Source organism: Gekko japonicus, unplaced genomic scaffold (assembly GCF_001447785.1).
Source record: "Gekko japonicus isolate JY-2015 unplaced genomic scaffold, Gekko_japonicus_V1.1 scaffold1887, whole genome shotgun sequence".
Lineage (NCBI taxonomy): Eukaryota > Metazoa > Chordata > Lepidosauria > Squamata > Gekkonidae > Gekko > Gekko japonicus.
The window spans coordinates 248715-270359 of NW_015175417.1; the positions used below are offsets into that span (position 1 = coordinate 248715).

The 21645-nt window shown below is 43.3% G+C and overlaps 2 protein-coding genes across 2 annotated transcripts in view; one reads left to right on the forward strand and one right to left on the reverse strand.

Moving 5' to 3' along the window:
- Positions 1-6: 6 nt before the first annotated feature.
- On the reverse strand, positions 7-7628 carry YIPF4 (Yip1 domain family member 4). Its single transcript, XM_015425770.1, has 6 exons — positions 7372-7628; positions 4392-4554; positions 3331-3502; positions 2666-2743; positions 1911-2024; positions 7-451 (listed from the first exon to the last, which is right to left on the reverse strand). Exons 1-6 carry the CDS (start codon positions 7469-7471, stop codon positions 314-316), a joined length of 765 nt encoding a protein of 254 aa, XP_015281256.1. The 5' UTR covers positions 7472-7628; the 3' UTR covers positions 7-313.
- A 7616-nt stretch (positions 7629-15244) lies between these two features.
- The window catches only part of NLRC4 (NLR family, CARD domain containing 4), a 24399-nt gene continuing 17998 nt past the window's right edge, over positions 15245-21645 (forward strand). The window contains 2 exon segments of the mRNA XM_015425772.1: positions 15245-15314; positions 20438-20695. Of these exon segments, the coding sequence (XP_015281258.1) occupies position 15314; positions 20438-20695 (259 nt within the window). The 5' untranslated portion in view covers positions 15245-15313.

Consider the following 21645-nt stretch of genomic DNA (forward strand, 5'->3'; position numbering starts at 1 on the left):
CCAATAATCAGAATTTCCCTTTCTTTAATATGCCTATCATCTGGCCCTGGTGCAATTCTGCTACTTCACCTTATAAACACACTTTTTTTCCTCTTGTTCAATAAACTGAAACCTAAAACTCTGTTATAAATCTCTAACATAACTAAACCTGTTTAAAAATGTATGGAGATATATTTTAAGTTTACCACTTTTTGAAACCTTGACAACCAGGTATGACAGTCATTTCTCCTTTCAGCTGGGCTGTATAACCTGACATTTCATCAGTCTTCATGGTAAGTAAGATATTGTTCCTGTCCCAATCCGATACTGCAGGTCACACCCCGGTATACAGGGACAAAAAATAAATGTACAATAAGAAGATGGGATAGATCAGCAGGGGCTTCTTAGTTTTAAACTCTTCACCAACTAATAACGAAGCAGCACTGTATGCAGCCCAAAAGACTCCAAAAAGCTGATGGAAAATAAAACATGAGATGTTATTTTACACAGGAAGAAGTATCCAAATTTTCCAAGAAACCAGCATTTTTTCCTTGAACAAGGGGGAGGGAAGACTATAAATTACTTGAAACCAAGGTCTGCCAAATTCAGTGGAGCACAACAAATGTTCATACATTAAGGGAGGGAGGCATTCTTGCAAGTTTTGGTTTTTTTATCAGCCTTCATGTTTTGAAAAGGGAGGCCAATTCGGTCAGTTGAAGATTCAATCAGTTCGTATGGTTGGCTCCTGATGGTGGTTCTATTAAGTTAAAGATGCATCATAAAACTGAGTTGTGATGTATGAACAAAATGTGTGGCATCATGTGACACTTATAGGCCTTGTGATCTTATGCACTAGAATGGTATCACATGATGAAGAAACACCACAAATGGAAGTTTGGCATCATGACATTTGTATCGACCAAATATCATTTAAAAACCACAATCCTATTGTTCATCATATAAGTACCTATTCCCAATATGATGACAAATGTCCAAAAATATACATAAAACTCATCATATAGAGAATGGACCTTACTCACACTAAGATGTTCACCTGTGGACTAAGTGGTGATAAATATCCTTGAGATGCAACATGGGCAACTCAACAAGATGTACAATATTTCATATGCCCATGGATCTGTTTACAACCAATCTTCAATGCTCAAAGCGCCAATGGAGTGCTCAGGTACAATTAGAAAAGAATCAGCTGATTTTCTATTTATGGAGTGCTCAATTTGAATTTTATCACTAAGGAAGGCTTTTAGCTGAAACACATTTGGTACTGGTTCTTGTATATGGATATAACTTGTATTTGTATGAGTGGACATTTGTCGTTATATTAGGAATAGGTACTTATGCATTCATATTATTCATAGTGAAGAAAGGATAACAAATATATTCAAACATCCTTCCTGATGGGTCAAAATTTCCTTCCCCAATTTTGCCTTTTCACCTTCTGTTCTCTCTTATTGCCTTTCTTTTCTAGAGGCCACTAGATGATCTGCTCTAACATCACAGGGCACTTTTGTGAGTATATGTGGTGGTGGAAAGTGCCATCAAGTCACAGCTGATTTGTGGGGGCTTTATAGGGTTTTCAAGGCAAAGGACGTTCAGAGGTAGTTTGCCATTGCCTGCCTCTGCACCACAACCCTGGTATTACTTGGTGGTCTCCCAGCCACTTACTAGCCAGGGTTGACCCTGCTAAGCTTCCAAGATCTGATGAGATCGGGCTAGCCTGGGCTACCCAGGTTAGGGCTTGTGTGCACATAGTTCAGTTGAAAGCCTTTGAGACACATGCTCTAGCAGTGCAGTATGTTGCAAGAGATTCCTGTACAGCCGAGTACAATGCAAAAGAAAGACAAAAAACACTTCCTGCACTAAACCACTAAAATGTAAATCAGGGTTTTAAAAATCTATAACATTGCACTTACTTTTATTAAAGTAGAAACAACTTCAAATGATCCAACCACCAAGAGCAAAGGTGCTATTACAATAAGAGGAAGTAAGGAATATCCAATCACTCCAAGAACTTGGCCATATGCTACCTGAAAATTTGAAGTTAATCAAGTTATAGACAGTTTCATATGACTTCTCAACCTTGAGCCCAGAAAGTCCATATTTCATTATGTCTCTCTCCTTGAGAAAGTCTTCCTGTCCTATCACAGCATCATCCTAGCAATACTACCACCAACCTTATTTCCATCAGTCACTGCTCTTTACCTACTTGTTTTTTAAAACATCTGCATTTATGTACTGTATCTTCATCCCACCCTTCACCTAAGGAGTGCAGGATGGCACACCTGACTCTTCCCCCTCTTGTGCAACATTATATCCTCACAACCGTGCTGTTAGGTACCTTGAGCCAGTCACTCACTCTCAGCCTAAAGGCACCCAGCAAGTTTCATGACCGGTTGAAGATATGAGCCTGGGTCTCATCAGTGCCAGTCTGACTCTCCAACCCCTTACATCACAGTTGCTCTCTTACGTCCCCAGGGAAGAGTCATACTCCTTCTATACAGGTCCTTCTAAAGGGAAGAGTCATACTCCTTCTATACAGGTTCAGAACTCCTTGTGTTGTTATATTAGAGTTACAGATATAACAATGAAAATGCAATAGCTGAAACTTATTTTAAAGTAATATAAGTTAGGTTCTTACAGATCAAGTTTTCTTTCACAAGATTCATACCTCTCCTCCAAGAACTCTGGCCAACAGGAAGATTGTCAAGGATCCAAATATCCAAATAGTTATAATCCAGGATACAACCTTAAAAACAGTTGGTTGAAGTTATAATCAATACAGTATCTTTTCACTAAGAATAACTAATTTTGACAGGATTCTTGAGTTACAAAGTTTGACTAATTTCTATAAGCTCTCCACTTCTTAAAGTTTTTTACTCAAAAATTAAGAGTGAAGATGGAAAAAAAGAAGAAAAGTGAAGACAATATATTTTTCCTTCTCTAAAGGAGATTCCGCAGCAACAATCTGACAATGCAGATCTGAGGATGGAAGTACAACAAGCCTCTCATTTTCAACAACAGCAAGGCAAACCTCCCTAAGCCCTTGCAGAGCTCTATCTTCATAGACAACAAAGGGAGCCACATGTGGAAGGAAGAATGCAATGGTCTTGTCAACTCATTCAGAGATTTCTGCTTTGTTTACAATGCAGCAAGTTATACTAAAAATCTATAAATTATATCATAATGTACCTATTCAAATCAAACAACAGTAAATATACAAGAAAAAAAGCTGTGCATGCATAATCAATGCAGGTGCAGATGTGCAGCTGGACACATCTTCATCCACATCACAATGCACATTCAGATGCAGCTTGATTGATTAGATTTGCCTACCTTGAATTGTCCATACAATGAGATCATTGAGAAGAAGAGGACAACTGCCAGTGGACCCCAGAAGTCAGGATTATCTCTGACTACTTGTCTATTAAATCCAAGTGAAGGCATCGGCATCAAGACACACCGAATTTTGTAGTATATATCTTTCAGATCAATGTCTAGTTCCTCCCTAAAGTTATAAAAACAAGACTTTCATAATATGTCTGAAATTATTTGAATGGAAGATTAACTTGGTTTATGGAATAACACAAGGCTGTACTCACAGCCTTGTGAGTTTATTTATTTATTTTTCACACTTTGAACAAAATACACCCACCAAAGAGAGCCAGTTTCAGGAAGCACTGGCAGATGTCTTTTTTACATCAGAGCAAAGGATTATTGGAACCATAAAAAATGCACTCAAAACAAAAAGGTTTTCCTTTGTTTGAGGCAACCTTAACTGCCACTGCACAAAAAGAAGCACTGTCAGTTTTCAATAACAGCAAGACTCTTCCTGATGGCCCTATCAGCCACAAGCCACAATGATCAAGAAAGTATTGGCTAACTCCAGTAACAGAGTTGTTCTCATTCAAGGATGATTTGTGCAGAAAAATTGACTTTAAGCATCTTGTAAAAGCAAGCCATCATCTAACATGTCTTGTCTTTCTTGGCATTTAAAACGCCGTCCTTCACATAATATCAATCCTACTACAGGTCCGAGTTCAAATGGAATTTTTATTCTCTGAGCATGAAACCTGAATTTGAGCTACCTCCAAACCAAACTGATCTGAAAACTTAATTTTACCTAAAATGTAAATAAGAATCTTTCCAAACAGTGGATTTATGTGTTTTGAATCTGAATGCTTTTAAATGGACTGTGTATTTTATCTGTTTTAATATTGTTAATTAATTTAAGATTTATGTCTTTGAACTTGTTTACTACATTGTTCACCATCTTGAGTCCAAAGAGATAAATTGGGATAGAAATATTTTGAATAAATTAAATAAATATGACCAATTTATTCACATAAAAAGACCACACTCAAAAGCTAATAATGAACTTCAGGATATTTACATACAAGAGTGGTTTATTATCTTCAGGGTCATCATCTTCTACTTCCAAAAGCCAGCCATAGCCTCTCTGTCTTAGGAATGTAGTTGCAGTAGATTCTTTAATAAATTCTCCACTTTCTCCTCCAAGATTGAGCTTCACATCAGGAGAGGCTATTGAACCACTAAGTTCTTAAGAAAAGAAGAAGAGACACAGTTGTGAAAAACCACAAGCATGGTTTTCCAATTCTAGAATGTAGATAAATGAATATTTCGACATACTATGCCTTATGTTAGTGTATTTTAGCCAAAGACATTAATATATACTTGAAGTGGCTTACAAATACCAAGATAAAAACACAATATAATCAACAACCTCAACCAACATTAAAACAAAGTTATCTATTACCTATTAAGAATAACAGCACACCATTGCAATAAACTTCAGTCTATAAGTGTCCTCCTGAAGACTTGCACGTTTGGTGAACATTTGCTAGGGAAGGTGCTCCTCTTCTGGAGGTGGTCCTCCTCTGAAAAGCCATTCCATACGGTCAGAGCAAGAACTGAGAGTGATCAAGTTCTTACCACTGTGAGGTCCTTAGTTAGCAGGCAGGTTAATACAGGAAGAAGGAGCCCTCCAAGTATGCAAGTCCCAGGTTGTAAAGGACTTTATATTTCCAGGCCTTATTCAAGGTTCTGGGTCTTAATTTTAAAGACCCAGAAGAACCCTGAATGAGGCCTGGAAACACAAAAAAAGGGAATGCAGCTGTTTGAAAACTGGCATGGTATAAACATGGAAGCCAGTGTCTATCAAAAGAAGGGCATTAACTAAGGTTTCCAGGATACCTTCAAGGGCAGGTCCACACAGAAGATCATAAAGTAATTAATCACTGAGGTTACAGAAGTACGATTCTGTTTAGGTCAATGAGGATAATTTACACACCAAATGAAAATGATATTTATTTCTTACATTTGATCCCATCCTTCTTTCAAGAAACTCAGCATGATGTACATCGGTTTTCCCTCCTTCATTTTACCCTCACAACAACCCTTTGAGGAGTGACTGGCCCCACAGAGTTAAGTTGAGAGTGACTGGCCCCACGGACACCCAGCAAGCTTCATGGCGGAGTACAGATTTGAATCTGGGTCTCCCACACCCTAGTCCAACACAATCCAGTACACAAAGAAGGGACTCAGCAACATCATCTATCTGCTCTTCTGAGAGCAGAACGTACAAAGTGGAATGAATTAAAATTATATGGAATTAGTGATAGAGGGAACAGGTCAATGAATTCAAGATCTAGGATCAAGTTATCCCGGTTATATATTATATTGGAAGGACAGGGGGGGAAGGGTTGGAGGTGGGGTGGCTCTGTATGTCAGAGAGGGTATACAGTCCAGTAAGATTGAAAGGGAAAGTGAATTGGATTTGCTTCTGGAAATGCTATGGGTTGAAATAGGAGCTTGGGGGTGACTCCATGGAGGCCCAGGTCACCAATGTTGCCAGATCAGCTTTTTATCGTCTTTGGTTGGTCAGGCAACTGGTTTGCTACCTCTCCTCTCATGACTTGGCGACTGATCCATGCAACGGTCACTTCTAGGCTTGATTACTGCAACTCGCTCTATGCAGGCCTACCCTTAAACTTGAGCTGGAAGCTTCAGTCGGAAGCTTTTGCAGCCATGGCCCCAGCCTGGTGGAACATGGTCCTGCGGGATTTACTGCAATTCTGCAGGGCCTGCAAAATGGAGTTGTTCTGCCAGGCCTTTGAGCGAGGCAGCTGACATCAAATAACATTGGCCTCCCCTGCTCAAGGGGAGGCTTACATCTTACATCTGCTTACATCTTGGGTGCCTGGACTGAGTGATCTGTTTATGCAGAACACACCCACCCTCCCTGGCATGAGCCCAGCAGACACTGAAAGAAGAAGAAATTATTCGCTGTGCTGTTAGCAGATATTGAAATTAGTTGATGAAATTTTGATGTTTTAATGAACTGTTTTATTAATTAATGTAAGATTTTATTGTTGGATGATGTGTTGGGAGCTGCCCTGAGTCTGCTTGTGGGGTAGGGAGGGATACAAGTCTCAGAAATAATAAATAAAGATAAATAAAACAATTACACTAAACTTTGCAGTAAAAAAAGGCCTAAACACGTTCCCCAATCCTGAAAACATTAATTCACTGTCACATAGTCATCCGAATACACAGAGGATACAGAGAAATTGAAGTGCACAGCTCTTGTAGAAACAGACACACACAAGGATGCATGCTCAGGCTATACTGATTCTGGCAGACAATTCTCTTCGGAAAACTGTGGTTTCTAGGAAGTTGACCATCCCTAATCGGACAAAATGGAGAGGAAGATTACAGCCCATGAACACGATTTGTCTTCCAATCCATCTTCCAGCCCCATAACAGAGTGATGTGCATATGATAATACAGTTATACTTTAATGATGTCAGAAGTATGTGTCCAACACCGTCTACATGCAAGATCTGTACATGCTCACATCAACCTAGGAGTCCCGTTTGCCACAATGACAATCCATGACGAATCCGACTGGGGTGCTTGAGTACGTGACAGAAAGCCAGCAACAGCCCCGAAGGTATGTACACGAATCAGCCCAGGATTTACTTCGCTCATCTTCTGAGTCCGCGCAGCTCAAGGTACAACTGTATGCAGGCTAAACTCATGGATTTTGGGATAGACTAACCCTACATAGGATTGCGCTGGTAACAGAGGCAGCTACGTGAAAATGCTCCTCATTTCCTTGATTTCTCCCTGGAATAAACATCCGCCCTGGCTATGCGCAGGTGCCCTTGCCACGCAGACCAGGCTGGGCCACAAGGCATAAAGGCGTTCACACGGAGTCCTCTTTCCACACCCACTCCGGAGACACAAGCCCGGGGAGGGGGGCGATGACAGTGCTGGCCGCCCCCTTCAGTACCCGCAGCCCTTCGGAGCGCCCTGGAGGAAGGGAGGCACGGCCCTCCCCTCGCCCACTCTTACCTTCCGCGTCGGCCGAGGAGACGAAGGTGAAGTCCCCGTTATTAGGGGCATAGAGCGGCGGCGGTGGGGGAGGAGGCTGCAGGGGACCCGGAGGCTGCATCGCCTCATCCGCTAGGGGCCGCGGAGGCCCAGCGGAAAGGATCGAGCGGAGCTACCGAGGACCCCGTCAACAGCTGCCCGAACAGGCGGAGGCAAAGAAGCCACCACCTCCGGACAGGCAGGCAGACGGCGCAACATCAGCGACACCACCCCTCCAATTGGGCCTCTGAAAGGCCCCCGCGCGCCGATTGGCTGGCCGTGACCTCTTGAGCATTGCCCCGCCTGTCAGCCCAATCTCATTGGTCTGAAGGGCCGCCGCAACTGGTGATTGGCGGAGAGTTAGAGGCGAGAAAAAGGAAATAGAGTTGTAGTGGACGGGGGGGGGGGGTTGATCGTAGTTTCAGCCACCTTGGACCCCAACCCGCCTTGCCCTGCCCCCACTGAATTTTGTGTGTGCTCTGTATAACGGTAATAATGTACACTTCGCCAGCCTTTCGTTGTTCGCACTGCTGATGTCCTCATATCAGCTATACATTAGGGATTTAAGGTTTGCCAAGCTCCCACTGCCCAGTTGTTCATTCAATTCTCACATATGTGTTCTCACCAAGAAGGGCTGTAAAGGTAAAGGTTCCCTTGCTCAAAAGCCAGTCGAGTCCGACTCTAGGGTTGTGGTGCTCATCTCTGTTTCAAAGCCGAAGAGCCGGCACTGTCCGAAGACGTTTCCGTGGTCATGTGGCCAAGGCGCACCAAACGCTGTTACCTTCCCACCTAAGTGGTACCTATTTATCTATTTGCAATTTCTTGCTTTCGTTGGCAGGAAAGAAGGGCTATACATCCCTATATTTTGCTTATTTTTTTTTTAAACCGTATGTTATAATCGGCTCACACATTTTTGTCTCAGCTCGGGAAGGAGGGCTCCAGAGCAAACTAACCAATGCAGTAGCCAGGTCACTGGTTCACAACTTTAACGCCAGTAGCTCACAAAATAGAATTTTTGCTCACAACTCTCCACAGCTTAGAGGGAGCATTGGTTATAATAGTGCTTGAAATGCAATGCAATATCTTGTTGATCTGTGACATAACATTGTACTCCAGGGAAAGGATTCTGTCAGTTAACTCCATGTTTTAGTGAAGCAAAACGTTATTTATTTATTTATTTATTTACTTAATTAAATTTCTACCCCACCCTCCCACCAAAGCGGCTTACAAGCAATTTAAAACCAACCAAAACCAACAATTACAAAATATAAAATACGATTCCATAAAATCCCAGCGAATACATCCTGTGATAAAGTACTAGTGCGGCACCATGGGCGTAATCCGTTCTTATTGGAACGCCTGGCAAAACAGCTCTGTTTTAACGGCTCTACGGAACCTCCGCTGGAGGTTCCGTAGAGCTCTGATCTCATGAGGGAGCTCATTCCACATTAAGAATATAGTTGAATATGTAATGTAATTTGGAATGGTAGATTTAAATGTAGTTCTCTGTTTTGTGGACAAGGAAAATACTCTACACAGCCAAGATGTTGTAAAATTAGCCTCCATGCTAGAAAGGAGATGGATAGGGTCTGATGGGATTATCACAATTTAGGACACATCAATCTCCCGTTCTGACATATTTATTACCTATGTTGTTTTTTCCCCCCAGTTGAACCCAAACAGATGATAACTAGAAACCCAGCTTGTCACTCTTTTGATCTGTTAAAAAGAAATCTTCACTTTCAGTATCTGAACATAAGAACATAAGAGACGCCAATGTTGGATCAGGCCAAAGGCCCATCTAGTCCAACACTCTGTCACACAGTGGCCAAAAATACCAGATGCCATCAGGAGGTCCACCAGTGGGGCCAGGACATTAGAAGCCCTCCCACTGTTGGCCCCCCCAAGCACCAAGAAGACAGAGCATTACTTGCCCCAGAGCCCCTATCTATACCTTGTGGCTAATAGCCACTGATGGACCTCTGCTCCATATGTCTATCTAATTCCCTTTTGAAGCCGTCCATGCTTGTAGCCGCCACCACCTCCTGTGGCAGTGAATTCCATGTGTGAATCCCTCTTTGGGTGAAGAAGTACTTCCTTTTATCCATTCTAACCCGACCACTCAGCAATTTCATGGAGTGCCCACAAGTTCTTGTATTGTGAGAAAGGGAGAAAAGTACCTCTTTCTCTACCTGTTCTTTCCCATACATAATCTTGTAAACCTCAATCATGTCACCTCTCAGTCGTCTTTTCTCCAAGCTAAAGAGCCCTAAGCGCTTTAACCTTTCCCCATGGGGAAAGTGTTCCAACTCTTTTATTATTCGAGTTGCCCTTTTCTGCACTTTTTCCAAAGCTATAATATCCTTTTTAAGGTGTGGTGACCAGAACTGCACACAGTATTCCAAATGAGGTCTCACCATTGATTTATATAGGGGCATTTGTCTTTCCCACCGGTGTCCCAGCCTTTTGACTCCGTCTTCAAAAAAGCTATCTACATTTGGTGTCGTTTTCACTCCTCAAGAGTGCTAGCATACTTTTGCACGTCCACATATGTTTATCGTCCTTTCGGGCGGCTCCACTATCATTGCACCTCTGCACTGTTTTAACAGAATCTTCTTCAAACAACATTCGAACAAGCATAGAGAAAGACAGCGTCACAGCAGCATGAAACTAATTTAAAAATGCAAATGCAGATTCGACCACTATTTTGCATGCTAAATTTAACAAGACACCTCTATATATACAGTTATGATATGTAATTCCATTTAATCATCTGATGAAGTGTGCATGCACACAAAAGCTCACACCTTGAATAAAACTTTGTTGGTCTTAAAGTTGCTATTGGACTCTAACTTTGTTCTGTTGCTTCAGACTAACATGCCTGCCCACCCTAATCTATCAAAATGACCTATTGTAAGCTGCCTTGAACCATGAGGAAAGGTGCGGTATAAATGATTTCTATATATATTTTTTATAAATACCAGTATATGACAGCTCCAACTATAGTGGTTCTTAAAGTTGGTCGGTCTCCAGTCACAGCAGTCAAGGCACATCCTGTCTACTTCCTTCAGAAGACAGACTCACTCTGCATTAAGACCACTTTTCCTCAGATGTTGTTGTTGTTCAGTCGCACAGTCGAGTCCGACTCTTCGTGACCCCATGGACCAGATCACGCCAGGCCTTCCTGTCTTCCGCCGTCCTCTGAAGTTGGCTCAACTTCATGTTCGTTGCATTGATGACACTGTCTAACCATCTCATCCTTTGCCGTCCCCGTCTTCTTTGACCTTCAATCTTTCCCAGCATCAGGGTCTTCTCCAGTGAGTGCTCCCTTCTCATTTGGTGGCCAAAGTATTTGAGCTTCAGTTTCATTATCTGGCCTTCCAATGAACTGTTATGTATGCGGGCCGCCACAAGGGGTCCACGGCACAGGCAAAAGCTTGGATCCTAGAACAATGGAAACTTTGGATCCTGGATCCCCCAGCCCCAACCAATAGCCACTTTGGCAGGACATTCAAACCCTCCAATGGGAATGGGGAGTGCTGGGTGGATATGTATATAGTTGGCCCTGTCGGGCCCTTAGAGTTAGTCTTTGTGTTAAGTACAATAAACGTGTGCTACAGCATGTCGTCATCTGAGTCCTCCATGCGGTGAACCCAGCACTTTTCAGTGGCGACGAGGATGGGATCCCGCTGAGCCAGGCCTGGCTCACATCCCAGCACAGCACTGAGCATCGTTCCTGCCAACGCGCCCAGCCTCGCTCTCAAGCAGCACCACATCGCGCACTGCCTCAAGGAACACCGCTCCTCGCTAACGCTTCGCCATGGCCTCTGCTCAGGGAAACTTGGAAATCTACGATCTAGCCCATCCCGAGCTCTGGGACTCATGAACCGACCAATTGACTTGCCATCTAGTCTACAATGAAGTATCCAATCTGGGCAAACGACGAGCCCTTCTCCTATGCTCATGTGGAGTGAATACCGTCCGCCTCACAAAGAGCCTCCTCGCACTTCGATCAATCCTCGAGTGCTCGTACGAGGAGATCATCGACGCCCTAACGAGCTACCACACGCCCCAGCCAACCACACTCGCCAAGCGAATTGAGTTCCAGAGCCCCGTCCAGAAACCGGGCAAGTTGGCCGCAGCTTTCCTGGCAGCCCTGCGACAGCTGGCCATGGACTGTACATTCACAAAGGTGGAGGAGAACCTCTTAACGCAATTTGCGTGGGGCATCAGTGACCAGAAGCTGAGAAAAAAGTTGATCGGGACCGCCGACATCAAGCTCAATGCAGCCCTCCAACTCGCCATCGCCCACGAGGCCTCTCACCGAGACTGTCAGTCGGTGGCAGCTCACCTTGTACTCTGGCCCCGAGAACTCGGAAAAGGAGGCCATCCGGCTCGTCCGCCAGCCAGGGCGCTGAAAGCCACCGGGTCCAGCGGCATCAGGATCCACCACAGGTCGCTCCTCATGTGCCAGCTGCGGTGAGGCACACGAGCGCAAGTCTTGTCGCTTCTGCGACGCAACATGCCACACCTGTGGAAAACAGGATCATCTCGCTCGTGTCTGCTGGTCAAAGGGAAGCCAGCACAAGCAGCCTCCAGCACAGCAACACCCCCTGGCCACCTCATCCCATGAGACGGCAGAGGAGACGTCCGACCTATACCTCCTCACGGATCGGCCATCGCTACAGGTACTACGCCTCCCAAAATTAGAGACTACCTCGAAGATCCAACTAACGGTACGGATCAAAGGGTCCCCCTGCATGATTTAAGTAGACTCGGGGTCAGCGGCGTCCATCGTTTCCGTGGACACACTACGCAGACTTTGCCCAAATGGGGGACCCCACTTATGCCCACCCACATTGAGCTTGGTAGACTTCCAAAGGAACCCAGTTCCTATCCGGGGGGTGGGGACGTTCCGGGTGCAGTTCCGGGGGTTCGAGGGACTGTTGGACTTGATAGTGGTCGAGGGAAATCCGATCAGTCTGCTGGGGCGGGCCTGGTTCGCGCCGCTGAGCATCACAGTCGGGGTTGGGGGGGTGCTTAAATGTGGTCTGGGAGACTTTTCAGAGATTTGCGGGGAGTTCGACTCCTGCAGAGACACATCGATCAACTACGCAGGCGACAACTCCCGGAAATGGGAGACCCCCCCCCCAGTTGGCGTCCAGTGCGGGAGCACCCATTCAGGAGCCCGACATCCCAGCCGAGACACGGACCAGTGAGGAGGCCACGCCAAGCAGTACTCTCCCGGATGTAATCGAACCAACAGCCCAACGAAGCTAGCCAGCAGGAACCGGGGGTTTGTGAGCCGGCGTTCTCTACAGGAGCGCCGCCCCCCCCCCGCTTACTTAAATGACTACGTAACAGAGGTAGAGCCTGAACTATGGGGGGGAGGGGTGTTATGTACGCGGAAACCATCTCATCCTTTGCCGTCCCCGTCTTCTTTGGCCTTCAATCTTTCCCAGCATCAGGGTCTTCTCTAGTGAGTGCTCCCTTCTCATTTGGTGGCCAAAGTATTTGAGCTTCATTTTCATTATCTGGCCTTCCAGGGAACAGTCAGGGTTGATTTCTTTTAGGATTGACTGATTTGATCTTTTTGCAGTCCAAGGGACTCTCAAGAGTCTTCTCCAGCACCATAGTTCAAAAGAATCTATTCTTCAGTGCTTGGCCTTCCTTATAGTCCAACTCTCGCAGCCATACATGACTACTGGGAATACCATTGCTTTGACCATGCGGACTTTTGTTGGCAGGGTGATGTCTCTACTTTTTATCATGCTGTTTAGAACCATAGAGTTTTCCCTCGGATGACCGTGGCCCCGCCCCCAGGATGCTTGGCTTGGTTGCGTCACTTCTGGGTGATGTGCACGTCGGGGTGGGGTTCCCCCCGGGGCCCGATTCAGCGGCGGCGGGGAACGGGCCTTTGGGGCAGGGGTTTCCCCGCCCCCCGGGGGGACTTGGCAAGCCTATGACAAGAGCAGCTGTTTGCTATCTCCTGGTTTGCTATCCTTATGAACAAATATGTTCCTATAGATGTCTACCTTGTGATGGACGGCATCCTGCCGCCTGCATTCTGCTGTACATTTTGCATTCTGCTGTGTAAGCTTATTTTCTACAAATGAACTTTTTAATAACAGAGTTCATTCTGAGTGTGTGCTACTTTCTAGCTTCTAAAAGCAGGCTCTAATACTTCTCATTATAGAATATTGATGATGAATTCCCAAAATTTCCCAATTAATACCCATCCCTAACACACGTGATGCTGGAGTAGTAATCGGGAAAGTACTCTTTAGATTAGATTTCTTTTTCTTCTATTGACTGCAATCTGAATGTGAACTGGATGTAAGTTTACTTTTTTTTGCAATATACTTCTCGGGAGATTTATTTACTGCACTAAGTATCGTGCTTCTACAACTGGGCAAGTTCTGCTGTATTAACCAAATATCTCAGTACTGTACATATATGCTTGGTAGCCTCAACAAAACACAGCATGCATTGGAATGATCAAAATAATTTTAAAGTGGGCCTTTTACTGTTGTGAGCTATGCAATAATGGCCTTGGAATCTTCCGCTTACAGTGGATATTGCCCAACCCATGGTTTTTGCAACCAGGAAATGTATTGAAATGAAACCATCCAGGAAAGAAGTGACTGAAAAACATGCCGAGCACAAGAAGGAACTAAAACTGCTGCCTGTTGATTACTTTTATTTTCCTGACACTGTTTTGGAGGAGGTAATTTTTTCCTTTCTTTTATTTCTAACAAGCCTAGCCAGTCATTAGTTGTAGACTTTCCGGGCTGTATGGCCATGGTCTTGGCACTGTAATAGCTGATGTTTCGCCAGCAGCTGTGACTCGCATCCTTGGAGGTATAACACAGAAAGATGGAGTACTCTCTGTGTCAATAGCCAGTCATTTGGAGGTCTTTATATTAGGATTCTCTGAACCAACATATCTTATGCAGTTATTATGCTTATAATGACGATTTGACGTGGGGAGAGTGAGAGAATGATTCAGGGGAATGTTGTAGACATAGTTTATCTTGATTTCAGTATGGCTTTTGATAAGGTTCCACATAATATTTTCATTGACAAATTGATAAAATGTGGTTTGGATCCTATGACTGTTAGGTGGATCTGTAACTGGTTTGACAGATCACACCCAAAGAGTGCTTGTGAATGGTTCCTTATCCTCTTGGAGAGGAGTGACAAGTGGATTGCCTCAAGGATCTGTCCTGGGACCTGTTTTGTTCAACATCTTTATAAATGATTTGGATGAAGGAATAGAGGGAATGCTTATTAAATTTGCAGATGATAATAAATTGGGAGGAGTAGCAGATATGGTAGAATGCAGAGTCAGGATACAGGATGATCCTGATAGGCTGGAAAACTGGGCTAAAACAATAAATGAATTTCAACAGTGATAAATGTAAAGTTCTGCATTTAGGTAGGAAAAATCAAATGCACAGTTACAGGATGGGGAGTCTTGCCTTGGCATGTGGAAAAAGGATCTAGGGGTCTAGATTCTGTATCAACACAGAAGTATAGATGCCAATGGACTCAAACTTTGTTCTGCTGCTTCTGGCCAACATGGCTACCCACCTGATTCTGTCTGTCTATTTGCTTTTCTCCTTCTCAAACTTCCAAAGTCCAGATATGATGTTCCACACTGTAGAAATATCTACAGCTTCTAAGAAACATTAACATTCTTTTCTGAGAGACTCATTCAGAATCAGATGGCTAACTCTCATACTAACAAAAAGCTGAATTACAAATATTTGTCACTTAAATGTAATTCTTATGATGTTGCTTCTTCTGTTGCACAATATTTCCCTTTCAGAAAGCAGTACATTAGATGGGTTAAACATGGACTTCTGAATCCAGCTGTTATACCCTTTTACATGTTTTGGCACAAAATCTTCAAATCAGAATAAGTAAGTCCTTGTTTTTTTTACAAAACTATGAAGTATAGAACACTGGGTTTTTAAAGAAAACAAAGTATAGAATATTGTACTGAGTTTTTCTGTCTTTATTCATTTTTCCTCTTTCCCACTATCCGGAAGACTGGAGCAATTTATTCATTTACTATCCTGAAAGAAAAGATTATATATTTATTGTTATGCCCCTCTTTATGGAGATTGTAGATTCTGAAGCACTACTTTTCATAAGAAATAAACATTTTTAAATCACCATGCTGTCACACAGTCATAGGGCCAAACTAGACATTACTGTGTGCCTGAATTCACCATGAGGACCTGGTGCCGTTTTAGAGCTTGTTCCTTAACTTTTCAAAATGCCCTAGGATCCTGATAATGCTGGAGTTCATGGCATGGGGAGATGAGAGGCTCTTGTCTCCTTGCCTTCACATGCCATTTGCAAGAGCTGCCTGCGCTCTTAAAAATGGAAGGATCCCCCCATCTCCCCATGTCACAGTCTCCAGCAGTATCAGGACCCCTCAGGATTTTGAAAAGTTAAGAATAAGAACTAAAATGGCACCACATCCCTGCAGCAGACTCAGGCATGCAGTGTTGCTGGTGTGCCTCTATGACCATCTATTTGCCCAGCTACTGAAAGAGAAGGTGACTAATGAGACAAGACTGTGGTTGCTCTGATCACTTGGTACCCATGGAGGTGGGCAAGTCATGTGATTTGTTTTGGTTTCAAGTGGTGTTTGGGTTGGTTCTAGGTGTTGTAAGGAGGGGCAGAAGGCATTAGGGTTGCCAAGTCCATCTTCCACCCCCAGCGGGGGACTTTGGGGGCGTTCCTGGAGGGGGCGGGGCATCCCCAACGTGATGACGTCACATTGGGGACGTCTGCCGCCCACCCCCACCCGCCCGTGCACCGGATCTCCAGAAACAGCAGTTCCCTGCACTTAAAGGAGCCAGCATTTCCCTTTTAAATGCAGGAGCCAGCATTTCCCCTTTAAGAGCAGCCGCATTTCCCTTTTAAGAACACGAAGCTGGCATTTCCCTGCAAGCTTGTGGCGATCAGGCTTGGGAGGAAACACGGGTTCCACACACTTAAAGGGAGAGAGATGGGTGGCTGTGGGTGTTGGGGGTGGGGCTTCCCCCGTCGGCCATCTGGCTGGCAGCGGGTAGAACCCCCCAAAAAACGGGGGACCCCTGGCAAACCAGGGGGGGGTTTGGCAACCCTAGAAGGCATTAAGCACCTCTGTGTTTGTATACAACAATATAAAAGGGTAGTAGGACTTTGTTTTTCTTTGTATTTTAAGGATGTGCTTGTATGACCCTTGCCCCTCCTGGTTGCTTAAATCAACTGGGTGGGGGAGCTGGCTGAGTGGATCTGGGAGGGAGTAAATGCTTCCTTGAGAGAGGGGGTAGTGTGCCCACTCTTAAAGAAACCTACCCTGGAACTAGGAAATCTGAATAGCTATCATCCAGTCTCCTGGATGAAGTGGATTGCTTGAACTCTTTCCAATCTGGTTTGAGGCCTGGTTATAGGATTGAAATAGCATTATTTGCCCTGATGGACGACCAGCACTTGAAGATGGATAGGGGAGTGCAACTCTATTAATCCTTGCAGTCTTCTCAGTGGCTTTCAATATTATCAATTACGGTTTTCAGCTGCTCGGGTCCTTGGCCTTTGGGATTGTACAAGATTCCATTTTGTCCCCCATGCATTTTTAACATCTACATGAAACAGCTGGGGAGGTCACCCAGAGATTTGTGCAGGATTGTCACCAATATGCAGATAATGACTACCTGAAAGCCAGTTTGGTGTAGTGAATAAGAGCACAGACTCTAATCTGGGAGAACCGGGTTTAATTCCCCACTCCTTCAAATGCAGCTGCTGGTGTGACCTTGGGTCAGTCACAGGTTCTCTCAGAGCTGTTCTCTCAAGAAGTAGTCCTCTTTTTCCTCTTGGAAGAAGGATCCAAATTCTTCAATATGTTCTATTATGTACTGTAACAATTTTGGGGGATCCAAGACTGTTAGAACCACATCATCTGCATAGGTTTTCATTTTAAATTCTACATAATCCGCTTTTATTCCTTTGATCCTTATGTCTTATCTGAACTTTGTAGCTAAAGTCTCTATTGCTAGGATAAATAGTAGGGGTGACAAGGGACATCCCTGGTGTGTTCCTTTTTCAATTGAAATTGTGTCTGTTAATTTTCCATTTATTAAAATCTTTGCTTATTGGTTTGAGTATATACCTTGCATCCAGTTCCAGAATTCAGGGCCATAGCCCATATTTTGAAGTACATTCAGTAGAAAAGTCCATGTTAAGTTATTAAATGCTTTCTCTGAATCCAGAAGTAAAAACACTGCTTTCTTTCTTTTCTTGTTCACAAATGCGATTGCATCTATTATAAATCGTATATTATCTTTCATATACCTATTTGGTTCAAAGCCTGTTTGATCAGTGTGTGTTGAATTCTGTATCCATTTTATTAGTCTTTCTGCCATTACTGTGGCAAAGATCTTATAATCTACGTTCAATAGGTCTATATGACTATGGTAGCATTGCATCGCTAACGTTATATATGCCTCTTGCCACATCGGAGGTATTGTCTTTCCTTCTTTTATCTCATTCATAACTTTTTATAATGATATCATTAAAACTTCTTCAAAATGTTTGTAATACATTGCTGTCAGCCCATTTGGGCCTGGTGCTTTGTCCTTTTCAACATTTTTTTTATTGCCTGGGAAATTTATTATTTGGTTTGAATTTTTTCTGTGTTTTGGCATAAATTTTGTGATTGGGATGTCTTGTAGATATTCTCTTATTCCTTTTTTCTGAGACAGACTGCTTTTTGTATAATCCTGAAAGACCATTGATAAATTGTTCTTGTTATTTCTTTTTCTGCATATGTAATTCGATCTCCTTTCTTTACACGTTATTACTCTTTTTTCTTTCTCTTTCCTAAGACAGTATGCCAAGTATCTGCCAGGTTTGTTGGCATGTTCAAAATGCCTTTGTTTTATAATTTTTTTTCTGTACCTCTTCCATTTCTAACATGTCTAATTGGTTTTTAATTGTCTGATATCTGCTAGTGTGTCTTTATTGGAGGTTTTTTTGTGCTCTTGCGCCAATCTCTAGATTTTTTTCTACTAATACCTTGGTTTGTTCTGATTTTTCTCTTGGAAGCAGCTGCTAATAAGATTCCTCTAATAAATGCTTTACTTGCTTCCCAAATTGTAGCTGAGGACATTCCTTCTGTATTTTTTTTTAAAAAATTCCAGATCTTTTTTACATTTGCTTACTATATCATCTTGTAGTAAAAGAGTATCATTTAGTCTCCATCTTCCTCTTAGTTTTCTGTTCCATTGCCAAACTACTTCTATAGGATTATGATCTGCAAATATCTTTGTCTGAATCTCTGCTTTGTCTAGATTTGTTGTTAGACTTTTTGATATCCAGAACATATCTATTCTTGAGTATGTTTTATGTCTATCAGAAAAAAATGTAAAATCTCTGCCTTTTGGATGCTTGATCCTCCAGATGTCTTCTAATTCCAGCATTTCCAAATATTAGAATATGTTTTTCAATAGTTTCTCACATTTAGAATACCTAAATCTTTTTTGGATCTAGTACTCCATGTCTCCAAAAAGCATTGTATTTTCATCCTGAAATTCTAGCATAGTTTGTGGAAAAAATTCCAAAAAATTAACTTTAGCATTGTTTGGCACATATATTGTTGCTAGTGTGCACACCTTGCCTTCTGGGAGTCTCATTTTTAAGATTAGATAGCTTCCTTCTGGATCTCTTAATTCTTTTAATAATTCTAATTGTGGATTTTTTATATAAATGGCTACTCCACACTTTTTGTTTAGAGCTGAAGCAAGATATTCTTTAACTATGTTTCTCTGGATACCCTGAATGTTCTTCTGAGTTCTTTCCCCAGATTGTTGCATTTGATGCACCAGTGTTCGCAATAGCTTTTCCACCAGTTCTTCGATTCTTTGGTCTTCATCAGTTTCTTCTACTTTTCCTTTTTCTTTTTGAAATGTTCCAGTTGCCATTATTCTTTTTGCTCTTCTCTGTCTAAAAATATTATACAAACTGGTGCCTCCTGGCTGCAGCCCTCCTGATGGCTGCCTTCCTCACTGCCACTACTGCCCATTGCACTGTCATGTAAGCCAGATAGATGGCACAGAGCTGTGCAGCCAGAGGAAGAGCAGGAACGCTCACCGCCACCATCATGTTTGCCTGGCTGGCAAAGGCAGCAGGGCTGCAGCAGGTAAGCAGCAGAAGAAGATGAAGAAGATATTGGATTTCTACCCCAGCCTTCACTACCGAAAGGCTGGACAGAGCAGCTTACAATCCCTTTCTCTTCCCACAACAGACACCCTGTGAGGTATGTGGGGCTGAGACAGCTCTTTCGAGGACTGCTCTTGAGAGAACAGCTCCGAGAGAACTTGTTACTGACCCAAGGTCACACCAGCAGCTGCACATGGAGGAGTGGGGAATCAAACCTGGTTCTCCCAAATCAGAGTCCGCGCTCTTAACCACTACACCAAACTGGCAGGCAGGAAGAGCAGAAACCACCACTGTGGGAGCAGGTCAGTGCTTGGAGCAGGAGGGAGGAGGAGCAAAACTAGCCACCACATGAGCCAGGCAGGCAGAGAGTGGGTGGCCAAACAAGCAAAGGGGGGGGGGAGGATGGAATCCCCAAAGTGAGTCTTGTGGGTCCCCTGCTTATATTACCTAACATTGTGTAATGTATCCAGTCCAGACCGCGTGGCCGGCTTGGGCTCCACGCGGTCAGGCACAAACTTCGAGCTTCGCTCCAAGAGACAATGGACTATGTGGATCCTAGCCCGCTCCAATCAGGCCACTGTAAATAACCTATTGGGAAGGGGTGTGTGCTTTGGGTGGCGGTTTCTCGGGGAATATAAGCCAGCCTGCGAGCCAGCCAAAGTCATCTTGTTCCTGATCGAATAAAGTACGCTTTGCTGAAATCACTCTCCGTCTGCGTACTTTTCACATTGTAAGGTAAGAAACTAATCCCTCCTGCACCATTTTTATTGTAAAGAAAACACATGTATGAGTAATATCCATTTGACCTAACTGAAGGGTTCTTTTTCCCCAGTGGAGTTCATAAAGAGCAACAGCGTATACCTCATTGAAGGAATGGGGATGCCAACTATCAAACAAATTGCAGACGATCTATTTGAAAAATCTGTTTTGTCTGATGAAGAAACAGATACTATTGTCCAAAAGATTAGGCAGGATGCCTCAAGAAGTTTGATTCACTCCATTTTGAAAAAAGGTGAAAGAGCCTGTGACCTATTGGTCCATTCACTGAAGAAGAGAGATCCTTTCCTTTATGAGAACCTACAAGGATACCGTAAGTAAAACTAAACCTTTCTATTCAGACCATTCTGTGACACACACAATTTTCTACATTTTTCTTACAGAAGGACTTCAGTAGTCATGCAGCCCAGCCCTGAGCACACTTACTCATGAGTTAGTCTCACTGAATTCAATGGGGGCTTACTTCATGATTATTAGTTTTCTATGTACAGAGAGCTTTTCACATGAAGAAATAGCTATAGAATCTGAAGTGATCCAGCTCTAATTTATTAACATGCCATATTTCTAGATGACTTGTGTGGTTCTCAGCTGGCTCTAATGGAAATACTCCTACTTTAAATAATGTATGGAATGTGTTCCCAGCTGAACCTTCTGGCTGAGGCTGTTGCTCCCATTCTTCCTTTTAAAAATTGTCCTATCCTAGAAAATGTCGTCAAAGTGGAATACAAGGTGGTTTATTATGCAAAGCTAAAATATTTGCTAAAACATTTAGTTAAAATCATATCTTCCCGACCATGGACCACTCCCCCCCCCCATTTGTACTCCAGTTCATCCTTTCCACAGTCCTTTATGGTTTTGTTTATTTTATGATTATTCTTCATTCTGCAAGGAATCCATCACATACATGATTCCTTCTCCCTCCCCATTTCTTGTCACAGGAACTTCAACAGATAGAATAGGTGGAGAGATGGTGTCTATGTACAAAGTCACCCAGAGAACTTTGTGGCAGGACAGAGGATTGGAATCAGATTTTCCCCCTTCCTACCTGATACTATAAACACTACATCACACTGGCTTCATTTGGTGGAAAAGTGGCCAGTGCTGTCAAGAGCAAGAACTGCTTTACTGCTAGTCCATGAAATTTCAGTTTCCTACCAGCAGAATTTCTCACCAGCTGCATTTTTAAAGAAGCCACTGGAAACAGACACAAAAACAGTAGCAGAGGCAGCGTGCTGTGGACTCATAGATGTCATGGTATCCCCT